Here is a 12,342-nt window from a genome sequence, read left to right as displayed (position 1 = left end):
CTGAGGGAGAGAGGGTAATTGTGGAACACAGGATGGATACAGGTAGATAAGAACTGGATGTGGCAGGAGGGTAGGGCAGGGTTGGCAGTCTTGTAAGGCGTGATCTTTTTTACTTCTCTGTGGTTATCAGCTTACATCCTCCCTCATTGATGTTGGCTTTACCTGTGGGATTGTCTGTAGGTCATCAGTAGACACCAGAGTTCTGTGGTTGTAGGAGGATTCTAGCCATGGCACCTTGGGCAGTGCCCTTAAGCCTGTTAGCCTGTTTCCTTGCAGTGAAATGGGCATACTCATACTGCTTTACCCAGTCAGAGAGTGCTCTGAGGCTCGAGTGGCATCACTGGTGTGAAAGGGGTTTGTAAACTAAAAAGATGCATCGTTGTTCTTACACTGGCATTTCCTATTTTATTACCTTGAAACGTCCTCGTTACTTTTCTTTCTGGACTTCTGGGGATTTTTACTGTTTTAAAAAATTAACTCTTATTGCAGTATAGTTGTTTTACACTGTTGTGTTACTTGCTACTGTACAGCAGAGTGAATCGGCTCTCCGCATACGTGTCTGTTTTGATTTGCTTTCGATTTAGGTCACACGCAGCACCGTGCGGAGTTCCCTGAGCCGCACAGTTGGTTCCCAGTGGTCACCTGCTCTGCGCACAGTAGTATACCTTCTGTTAGTCCCACTCGCCCAATTCTTGCGTTTTACTTTGGAGATCATCTTTTTAGGTCTCGACCACATGGTGTTTTCATTCTTAATTTCTCTTGTCTCTGATCTGTATTCTGTTCTTTTTACTCTGTACCATGTTATCTCATAGATTTCACAAAATTATGTGTTCTCCTCCACCCAGTCACATTAATGTACTTTCAGACACCTGATTCAGCTTGCTGATTTTTAGACTTCTTTCTACCTCATTAATTAATTGCTTCATCTATTAAAATAGGGAGTAGTTCTGAATCTTTACAGCTTTAACACTGTAAGAAATAATCAAATAACAAGCAGCTGAACCATCTAACACTAAATGCTGCTCGTTTGATGGATTGTTGTGGTGACATTTAAAAATACACTTCAGAAGAATTTTTAATAATGTAGAAATGCTGTAAATGAGAAGCGAATACAGTATTCTGTGTACCATAAGATTTCAGGACTGAAAGGAAATACTCTAAAATTTAAGCAAGAGGTAACTGGTTTCAGCCCTTTGTCTTAGCCTGTGTCTTAGATACCTGGTTTTGTCCCAGACATTTATAGAGTGTTAACCTCAGTGCTAGGCACTTAGGGATGCAACCTAGGCAAAAACTACTAGTAAAGCATTTAGTAAATACCCGTAGATGGTGCAGACACCATCTTTGGTTGTTGAAAGCTACTTTTGGGCAAGGAAATTGGAATACGCAGATCTCCTAGGAAAGCAGCAAAGTTCATTCAGTTCATCCCTTGTATCCTTGCAGAAAGCATAGGTCTAGATTCCTTTGAAACTCATTTGGGAGAACTGAAAATTCTATTGTGCATGTGAAGCAGTGTAGAGTCCTAGGAGTCTAGGACTAGAAAAACAGAGACTTCATTTAAATCCTTGCCCCATCACTGATATGATCCTCGGCCTTGAGCAAGTTATCAATGCTTTGATCCTCAGCTGCCCTTGGATAGTAGGTCATGCCTTCTACGCCAGCCTCAAAATCTTGCTGTTGGAGTCAGCTGAGATACACTGAACGTTGAATTCATTAAAAGGCATGACTGTCTGTTTAGATGCCATGTATTTATAATAATTGTAATTTACAAGATCAGAATTTCAGATTTGTCCTATGTACTGCCCAACAGAATGAAATCTGATTGGTGTCCATGATATCTGAAAGCCTTTTTAGGTCCAGAAAATGTTGTTGGGATATGTGTTGAATGAGAAACTAGAGCACAGATTCTGAGAAGATGCATGGGTTGGTCATTTGTTTTGAGGCAGGGGAAAGAAGTATTGGGCACCTGGAAACCTTAGGAATGTAAGGAACTCTGCGGTACACTTGGCCCAGCAGTTCTGTCTCTGGGAACTTATCCTGCAGATATGCTCTCATGTATGCAGTACAGCATGTGTTACAAGGCTAAGCTATTTCAGCGTGGTTTGTAACAGCAGACATCAGAAACAACCTACGTTTCCATCAGGAAAGGGCAGGTTAAATAAACTAAGGTACGTCCATCTAATGGAATACTCTACGGTTGTAAGAATGCATTAGGGAGCACTGGTCTTTAAAAGACTGCTGCTGAGCAGAACAGGTCTAGTGCAGTGCTGGAGTATGCTATCCTTTGTGTAAAAGAGACAAGACAAGAACGTGTCTTCACTCTTGCTTGTATATGCATACAGAAACTCTAGAAGGGTATCTAGAAACTAGTAGTAGTAGTATTAACCTGGGGGTAGGGTGAGGGTCTGGGGGATAGATGAGAGTGTGTGTGTGTGTTTATTTTTTTGAACCATGTTATATTACTTGTTCAAAAATTAAAAGTTTTTTTTTTTTTTAAGAAACTATCTTTGTAATCTAAAGGCAAGTGTGATTACAGAGGACATGCTGAATATTGAGTAGTTCATAAATTATGACTGTCAGGTCATAATCCGTGGGAATTTCAAGAGAAGCATTTGTTTCTTTTAGGTTTATGGTCAAGGTTTAAGAAGAGATGTTTTAAGCTTATCCGGAAGATGCCTATCATTGGTCGTCAGGTAAGCAGAGTCATTTCACTTCTCCCTACTGCTTCCCTCCCCCATGATCATCACATCTCTTTCTTTCTATTTACTAAAGCTAGGAGTTCAAGGGGGATGGGTGCATTTTGTCCCCCATTTCCAAGAAACGTTTGACCACGTCTGGAGACGTTTTTGGATATCAGAAGAGGAGGTGGGTGCTCTGGACATTGAGCGGACAGGGGCGAGGGACGCTGCTGAACATCCTCCAGTGCGCAGGGTAGGCCACGCGGCGGAGACCCATCAGACTCAGGACGCCGGAAGTGCCATGAGCGAGAAGCATGGCGGCACTCTTTCTCCACCATATTTGACCAGAGGAGAAAGGAGATGTCTGTTCAGGAAAAATTTGAAATTAGACAACCTGACAGAAGTGACAGGAAGCTTTGGAAGAATATTTGGTGGTGGTGGTTTAGGCGCTGAGTCGTGTCCAACTCTTGTGACCCCATGGACTGTAGCCTGCCAGGCTCCTCTGTCCATGGGGATTCTCTAGGCAAGAATGCTGGAGTGGATTGCCAGTTCCTCCTCAAGGGGGTCTTCCTGACCCAGGAATTGAACCCGGGTCTCTTGCATTGCAGGCGGATTCTTTACCAACTGAGCTACGAGGGAAGCGGAGCAATATTTGGCTGAACTGAAATTTAGATACTTAGCAGGGATTGAGTGCTTACATGGTTCAGGGTTGGCAGGCTTTGTAATGGGCTGGATATGAAGCATTTTAGGCATAGCAGCCCATGCCACATCTGTCAGCTTTTCAGCTCTGTCCCTGTGGAGGGAAAGCAGCAGTAGAACAATGGGTGGAGGAGTGGGCCTGTGTTGTAGCAAGAATCTCTTCATAGCCACAGTCCACACTTGGCCTGTAGTTTGCTGATCCCAGGTTCAGAAACTTAGCAGAGCTGTTCTTTTGCTCTTTGTTTATATTTGTAGTCTAGTCTGTTCCCTTCACTGGCTTCTCTCTGACCTCACCCACACTCGGGATGAGACAGTTGCCTCTGCCTTCCCATGGGTTCTTTATCACAGATGAAGACAAACAGGGCAGGCTCCCCACTGCGGGCTGTGACAAAGACACACGGCCCTGGATGGCTTCCTCTCCCCTGCCTCCCACCCTCCCCCTCAGCTTCCCTGCAAGTTTTCTTTCATTTTTGGCTTTCAGTTCCTTTCCCCCTTTCCTGGCCAAATCAGAAAAGATGGCAGTTACTTCCAGCCTTTGACTGATGTCCATTCAGACCACTGTGTGAACTCTTCCAGAACTTTGTATTTTTAGGTTCATTTCCTGTGGGGAAGTGGAAGTAACAACGGCTGGAGAAGGAGAGAAATGAGGGCTTTTATTTGACCCTTAATCATATTAACCCCTGAAATCAATCTGCTGTAGTCCTTAGAGAACAAAGAGCAGGGGAGAGGAAGGCTAGGGAGGACAGGCTGATTACAAGGGAGAAGAGTGTTTCCCCTTATCATTTCCTGTATTCTCTCCCCCCACCCTTATGCCTTACACTTTGCTCCTTCCATTTCTAATTTTGATACAAATGAATGCTGGGGTTCCAGAACCCATTAAGTTTATATGATAACAGCATTGGAAGATATTATTCAATTGTGTTACTTAGTAAATACAACAGCATTGGAAGGTACTTAGAAAATGTATAATCACCTTTCAACTTTCAGATGCAGATTTTGAGGTGCAGAGACCAAAGTTACTTGTTTTGAGCCAGTGTGTGTGTCCCTCCTCATTCACTGAGCATCTGCTCAGCGTTAGGTACCAGCACTATATGGTGCAGGACCACTTGGGAGGCCACGCCCTTCCCACATGGAAGCTACATTTCAGTACTAAGGAAAGACAGAAAATGAATAAGGAAGCAAATACATACAAATTTACCTTTGAGATAAATGCTGTGAAGAAATTAAAATGCAATAGAGCTTTGGAGGCAAGATTTGATGAGGTGACATGAGGAAGTGCTTGCTGTGCTTTCTGATACGCCTCTCACGGTCATTTTTGTCTGTTTTATTACAGTAGCATCAGCTGTGCACGGAAGCCCAGCTTTCATAGTTCTGGTTATGTTTATGCAGCACAATTCTTTATGTAAATCCAAAAAATATCTTCATGCCCATCACATACTGCTCTGGCATTGTCCACGAGTGTTCCCTGTTCTTCCTGCCAGTGCCTGCCCGATAGACTGTTGCAGACATGTTCCAAAGGAGGGGCTTTCCCTGTGGTTTTATTGAGGGCCACATCTAAGAAGACCATCTTGGATTCTAATCATCCACTGCTAGAGATAAGACAACCTAAATGTTTGGAATGAGGTGTCAAACTTTAACAGACATAGAAACCATGTCACTGTAACACACACAAGTTGTAATGTGTAGCCATTTTTCCGTAAATCTGCAAACCGAGAGTCTCTCATTACAACTAGCAATCTCTGCTGTATTCTTCCTATCTGCTCTGTTCCTCCCCTCCCGCCTTACCCTAGCACTTTTCATTACCTTTATTTTCTGACTGTGATGCTTAAAGATAAGCTTCAGGACAGGACTTACCCCCGCCCCACCTAAGCTGTGTACTGCCTAAGTTTGTTTTGTTCACTGTGTATCCCTGGCCCACTGTTGTATAGTTCAACATATGTTTACTAAGTGAAGGAATGAAAGAACATGTCTGATGAGGATGGAAACAAAATAACCATAGTTGATAAATTATGTGGCAGAAAGGACCGTAGCGCCTCCTAGCACTGCAGAGTGGGGCAGTAGTGAGCTGTCGGCCTGAGGAGACAGGCGGCAGCCTCCCTGGCTCTTCCCGGCCTGTCTGTCTCACTCTTCTGTGTGGGATTCCTGTAAGGCCTCCAGTTCCTGGTGGGTTCTGGGCATGCCTGGTGAAGGAGCCCGTCACTTGCTCGAGCACCAGAATCTGTTTACTGCTGCTTGGCCTGTTTTCTGGCTGCTGTTCATGGCTCTACCTTGGTTTCTTTGGTGTATACATTGTAGCTGCTGCCAAGGCACGAACAAGGTCTGACTCTTGCCCACAGAGAAGTGCTGACTTCAGCAAGTGCAAACCAAGCAAAGCATTGGTGATAGCACCATGACAAAGGAAAGGGATGGGGTGGGGTGGGGAACCGAGTGTATCTTTGACCTTTAGAGAGAAAGTTGACTTTTCAGACTTCTGAGAGACTGTTGCCCAGGTGAGATAACAGGTGAAGGGGTCAAAATGTCAACGTACCTCTTTAAGAAAAAGTACCATCCTTGTTCTCAAGCACTTGTGCAGTGCCCAGCATCAAGTGGTTGGTTTGGTGATGTAACTGTTTCTTCACTCTTAATACTGTATTCTCCTGTCTCCCTGTTAACTTTATCTTCCTTACCTTTGGAGATCCAAGATAAGTTGAACAAGACCAAGGAAGATATTAGCAAGAACATGTCATTCCTGAAAGTGGACCAAGATTACGTGAAAGCCCTGCCCTCTCAAGGTCTGAGCCCGGCTGCAGTCCTAGAGAAGCTCAAAGAATACAGCTCTAAGGGTATGGTTCTCAGCAAATGCACGCTGCCCACTTCCTTAATGTGGCTGGTCACTTTCTTAAGTAGAGTTCATCCCTGGTGCTTCTGTGTTCAGGAGGGCCCACCGCCTGTCTCAAAGGCTGAATTTCATCTTTTAAAAACTGTATTTAGATTCATTCTTCACCTATAAAGCAAGCAGATCTCAGAGAAGATGGAACTTGGTTCCATTCTTTTCTAAGCCTGAATAAAATAGATTTGTTTTTTGGAAAGACAAAATATGTGATAAGACTGAAATAGAGATTCATTTTAGAAATTATGGAATCTGTATAGAGGCACAGAAGAAATAAGTCAGTATAATTTCATCCTCAAAAGACAAACACAGATGATATATATATCTATATATCTATATCTCAAAATGTTAATGGTATTTTGTGTAATAAGCCCACACGTGTACATGCATGCATGTAGGAAGGATAAATGCACTTAGCAGCCTAGTGTTAAGAGTATAGCCCATGGCTCAACCTTGGCTCACATCTAGTTCAGCCACTTAACAAGATGGCCTCAGGTGAGTTACTTCACTTTTCTATGCCTCTGTATCTGTCTGTCTACAATGAGGATAGTAATTGTAATACTTACCTGAAAGGATAATTGTAGAGATTAAATGAGGTCATACATATAAGCATATAACACCTGGTTTATAATAGGTACTCAATAAATTTCAGTAAATGTTAACTATTATTAATGCAAACGTGTTTGTTACAAATTAGGATTATATTACAAATAAGTTAAACATAGGCTTTTTCATTTGGCATAATTTTAGATTTATAGAAAGTTTGCAAAGATAATACAGAGATTTCCCACAAACCTCTCACTCAGCTTCTCCTGATGTTAACATCTAAAATAAGCTTGGTACATTTGTCAAAACTAAAAAAATTAACATTGGTACAGTGCTGTTACCTAAACCACAGATTCAATTCCTGTTTCACCAGGGTTATCTATAATGTCCTTTCTCCTGTTCTAGGATCCAGGGTACCATACTGTATTTTAAAAGTTCTAATTGACCTGTGTTGAATTTTTAATGGTATTTTTGATCAGATGATACAAAACTAGATACAGTCCAGGGATTACACAGGATATAAAACAGGGATTAGCATTCGGAGACCTGTAGATTAAAGATCTCTACATATGAGTGCCGGGTTGGCTGCCTCATATCTCCCTCCCTTCCATTTCTAAGTTGCTGTCCATTCCCATTACTCTGCAGCTCCAGTAAAAGAGCAGGAAATGAAAGCACACACCCTACTTTTGAAATGCAGGTGACCTCTGGTCTGAAGACGTGCCTGTCACAGACCAGTTCCTCTGAGGACAAAGTCAACTTGGCCACAAGCCAGAGCTGGCCGGTCGCGTGAGGATGAGGGTTTGTCTGGGTAGTCACTGCTCCGTCTCTCCTCTCCCTGAAGCTGCTGACCTTGGCTTTGTTAGAGCCGTGGCAGCAGCTTTCAGTTGGCATGCTTCTGTAATTCTCACTACTCACTTTCAGTAGGGCACGGGCGTGTCGTCTTAAAGGACCCGAGACCCCCACATGAGTGGATTTGTTGGTATTGTGGAGTGTCTCTGGGGGAGCACCTCAGAGAAGAGTGGAAGGTCAGACCTTACATCCTGGTCAGGAACCTTTCCTCTGATCCTCCTCCCAGTGCTGGCTGTGTTGCTGACGCTGAGTGCTGCGGCAGATGTTGCTGGAAGCAGGTGGCTAACTCTGTACGGGTTTCCAGGCTTGTCTGAGGACGATGCTGATGGCTCACATCTCACCATGGTTTGTCCAGTCAGAGATTCAGTTCCCTGACTCCAGCTCTGGTGATACTGTGCTGAGATTTTGCACTTTGCCTTACTCTTTTCTGCTAACTCTGCTCATAGCAGTTTCCACACTTCCTTTGACTGGCTAGAAAGGGAGAGAAGGTGGAAGCCCCTGCAGAAGAAGGTCACGCAGAGCCATACAGAGAACAGAAAACGAGTGTAGATAGAGGAAGTGGTTCTGCTGTTAGAGGCCAGTTGGGGATGATGACGTTACTAGTGGACTCTCTTTATTGTACCTAGATGCTGTTGCTACCTTTTTCACACTGTTGTTGATGGTAGTGGTTGACCTTTCATGTTTATTTTGCTGTGACAGTTTTTACTGAAGCTCTTTTTCTGGATTTAGCGTAAGGATGCCTTGGAGTTTCCGCTCCAACTCTTGTATGCAGAGGAGTTTCTCCCTGTTTCTTCTTTAGAATCTGTCTCCCCAGAGGCTCCTGCTTACTGATCCAGTGGTCTGCCCTTTCTCTGCAGATGTCTTGTGGCAAGAGGGGAAAGCCTCCGGAGCAGTGTATAGTGGGGAGAAGGAGCTCACCGACCTCCTCGTGAAGGTGAGCAAGTGCCCAGTCCTTGGAAGGAGTGTGCGGCTCTGCTGGTTTAGATGATCACATCTTTTTCTCTTTATTCTTATAATTAAAAAACAATTACTTAAGGAAAATTTATTATTAAAACTAAAGAGGTTCAATGTCTCTTACCGAATATAGACAAATATGCATAACATTGTCCAAGACATCTTCAGTCTGTAAAAAAGTAAGATATAACTTACGTCTCCAGGCTTAATAGACACCTTGTGTAGAAAGCAGATTGCTAGGGAAGGTAGTCCATCATTTGCGATTATTAATGATAAGATATATTTTGTTGGATCAGAAGAGATAAGGGATGGAAACTTGATCATGGTTTCCTGTACCCCTTGAGTCTCAAATCAGAGAATCTGAGAATGAACAGTGGTCTCAGTTATAATTCATACAATTCTCATATTTTTTTGTTGACTTTAGAATTGCTTTAGCTTCTTCCATTTCTAATCAGATTTATTTTTTAAATCTCACTTTGCCATACAAAATTGGCATTGGACTGTTGCTTTCTAAGGTCTTTGTGTTTGATTATTAGAACTATGAAACTGTGCATACCTTACTATATACTACATGTTTTGCTCAGCTGTATTTTGACATAATACCGTGACCTTACTTTTGTGCTTAACAGTCTTTCAGTGACATCCCATTGTCTACAGGACAAATCCTAAGCTGCTTATGCAACCAAAAATACCAGTCCCTTCGTGAGCCAGATCCCACCTATTTTTTTTCAACCATTCCTCTTATTTTCCCACATGAACACTAACTCCTGCCTTTTCTGTTTACTGAGTACCTTTCTTCTTTGTTGTTTTCCTTTCCCTCGTTCTTGCTACCTGTTCTTAATGATGAATTCTTATTCACGGCTCAAGGTTCCACTCAACAGACACCACCAGACCACTCAGAATGTTCGCGACTCCTTCTTTGAGGCCCCTTGCCTTCATGTACATATACCAATCTGGTATCACACTGAAAACAGTTACGCCACACACTCTACTAAGTGCTTCACGTGTGTCTGCTTTGTGTGTGTCATCTTACTTATGGCTAGAACCCCGTCAGCTGTGTACTGTGATTAGCCTCTTTGACATATGGGGAAACAGCCTCAGTGAGGTCATTTACCTAGGACTACACAGCTAGAAGTGACAGATAAAGCTAAGGTTTCAAACTGGGTCTGTTGGGTGTTTTAGTCGGTGCTTTTCACCACATTTATACTTCCTCTGTTACCACTGTGTCAAAATAATTTTTATGCCTGTCTCCTCCACTACAACATTTCGATCTTCTTTAGACTGGAGGAGATGTATCTTACCATTTTCCCAGTTCCTATTGTATCTAACATAGTTTGCCTGATTCTTTTTCCTGTATGATGTAAGCGTCTCCACATGTGCTTGCATTTCTCCATAGGCTTATGGAGATTTTGCATGGAGTAATCCACTGCATCCAGATATCTTCCCCGGACTCCGGAAGATAGAGGCAGAGATTGTGAGGATGGCTTGTTCCCTATTCAACGGGGGACCAGATTCCTGTGGATGTGTAAGTATATGCAAATGACATTCTATAATATGACTTTTTTTTTTTTAGCATAAAGTAGAAGGTTATTAAAAACATACTATTACACAAGTAATACATGATTATTGTAGGAAGATCCAGCTGAACAGAAATTTTTAAAGATTACTTGCAATTTTGTAATTAGTGTCTTATCAGCATTTTAGTAAATATCTTCTAGATTTTTTTTCTCTTCAGTCTTTTATTTAGAAAATCTTTAAACTTATACTGTCAGGAGAGTTCTCCTGTCTCTTCTCTTTTTCTCTCCCTCCCTTTCTTTCTTCCGCCCACATACTTAACCACTTTGTTGTTGTTCAGACACTCACTCGTGTCTGACTCTTTGTGACCCCATGGACTGCAGCACACCAGGCTTCCCTGTCCCTCACCAACTCCCAGAGCTTGTTCAAACTCATGTCCGTTGAGTCGGTGATGCCATCCAACCATCTCATCCCCTATTGTCCCCTTCTCCTCTTGCTCTCAATTTTTCCCATCATAAGGGTCTTTTCCAATGAGTCAGCTCTTCGCATCAGGTGGCCAAAGTATTGGAGCTTCAGCATCAGTCCTTTCAATGAATATTCAGGGTTGATTTCCTTTAGGGTTGATTGGTTGGATCTCCTTGCTGTATAATTTTGTCAAAGCATCTCATTGTTTTTTGATATACTTGTTTTGCTTGAACTGGATATTGCTTTGCCATAAATCAAGTCTTAGTTGGTTTAGGATTAAAGAAAGAGTCATTGTATTTAAAGATATACATGAGGATTCCTTCTCTCAACTGTTCTTTCTAGTAGATGTTTGTTAGTTTTCCTAAACTGTGATTGATGAACTTCTATTGAGATTTGTTACTATAGACTGGTATTGCCTTCTCTAGAAAAAACTAACTTTCAGCTTATGCAAGATAGAGTTAACCCAGGATACTATAATGGTAACCTCTGGGTGCTGATCCTGTCATACTTCTCTAATCATCATAAAGTCTGCAAATTAAATTACTGAAGGGCCCATCCCAAGACAAGAACATTTTATAGTTACTTTTTTCTTCCCCAATAAGCAGCATTGGGTTTTACTTTTAAGTTGGCACCATGAAAAATCAACATGTTCCAATATTCGGTAGCTAACAAAATGAGTGTCTGGTATCCCAGACACTCATTTAAAAAAAAAAATTCTAAAACTGTTAAAAACTGAATCAACCCTAATCTAGCAGTGGGTTCCCTTATGGCATTTAGATGAATGGGGTGACACAGATGCCAATATTCTTAGAGTACCTGGGTATTCTGTGCCATTTGATTCTTTATGAACTTTTAAGAGAGTATGGGTTAAACAACCACAAAACCAATTTGTGGTTTATCTAGTAAAGTGGAAAATACCCATATGTTATGACCCTGAAATTCCACTTCTTGGGATATATTCTAGGAAAGCTAGTACATGTGTATATCAGGATAGATGTATATTCATAGCAACATTGTTCATGATAGTTAAATACTGGAAATAATTCAAATTATCTGTCAGTGGTGGGGTTGATAAATTGTAGGAGACTGTGTATGCTTCAAGCTACTATAGCTGTCACTCAGATTGATGCTCGGATTACTCCAGTTTTTGCCAGTGAGAGCTTCTTAATTTTGACTCCAGTGTCTTTTTGCATGACTCAAAGTAGTTTTTGAAAGCTTCCTTTCTTTCCTCCCCCTCCTTTTTTTTTTTTTTTTTTTGGAGAAAATATTTTTATTTGGTGAAAATATCTTTTACATTTCCTGCTTCAGATCCAGAATCAGCCCTAGTTCAAGGAGCCCTAGTTGATTTATAACCATGTAAAATATTTTCATGGTTCCTAAAAGTAAAATTTATAGAACAAAGAAAGACAAGTTAACCAGAATAAAACCCAGAGAGACAAATAGAAAGTGAAGAGACATGAAAGATAGAGTGAGAAGGGCTAACACACCTCTAGTTCATATTTAAAAGCAGTCCCCCGAAATAGGTAACCTATAAAGGTGTAACTATTAGAACAACTGATATTCTCAATAGCAACGATGGCTGGGGCAGTTGCTGGTAAAAGGAAGATGGGCTGTGAGTTAAGAAATGTTGGAGCTGGGTGGTACATGCAGGGGTGTTACTAATTCCCTCTTTAACTGTGTGTATTCTTCTCATTAGTTCTTCCATTGGGTTTCTAATTTCATTTACTGTGTTTTTCATTCTTGAGAATTCTGTTTTTTTTTTTTTTTTTT

At 41.7% G+C, this 12,342-nt stretch overlaps 1 protein-coding gene across 6 annotated transcripts in view; it reads left to right on the top strand.

The window, feature by feature from the left end:
* Nucleotides 1-12,342, top strand: part of SGPL1 (sphingosine-1-phosphate lyase 1) — a 51,351-nt gene that overhangs the window by 25,760 nt on the left and 13,249 nt on the right. For all 6 annotated transcript variants that reach the window (XM_040242539.1, XM_040242544.1, XM_040242543.1 and 3 more), the window contains exons 4-7: nucleotides 2,623-2,690; nucleotides 6,049-6,196; nucleotides 8,496-8,572; nucleotides 9,989-10,117. In XM_040242539.1, coding sequence (XP_040098473.1) covers nucleotides 2,623-2,690; nucleotides 6,049-6,196; nucleotides 8,496-8,572; nucleotides 9,989-10,117 — 422 coding nt within the window. The remainder of the gene's footprint in view (nucleotides 1-2,622; nucleotides 2,691-6,048; nucleotides 6,197-8,495; nucleotides 8,573-9,988; nucleotides 10,118-12,342) is intronic.

The sequence above is a fragment of the Oryx dammah genome, unplaced genomic scaffold, assembly GCF_014754425.2.
Source record: "Oryx dammah isolate SB20612 unplaced genomic scaffold, SCBI_Odam_1.1 HiC_scaffold_6, whole genome shotgun sequence".
In the NCBI taxonomy this organism is placed as follows: Eukaryota; Metazoa; Chordata; class Mammalia; order Artiodactyla; family Bovidae; genus Oryx; species Oryx dammah.
Note: the sequence above shows the minus strand (reverse complement) of the source record. Positions and strands in the feature narration are given on the sequence as shown.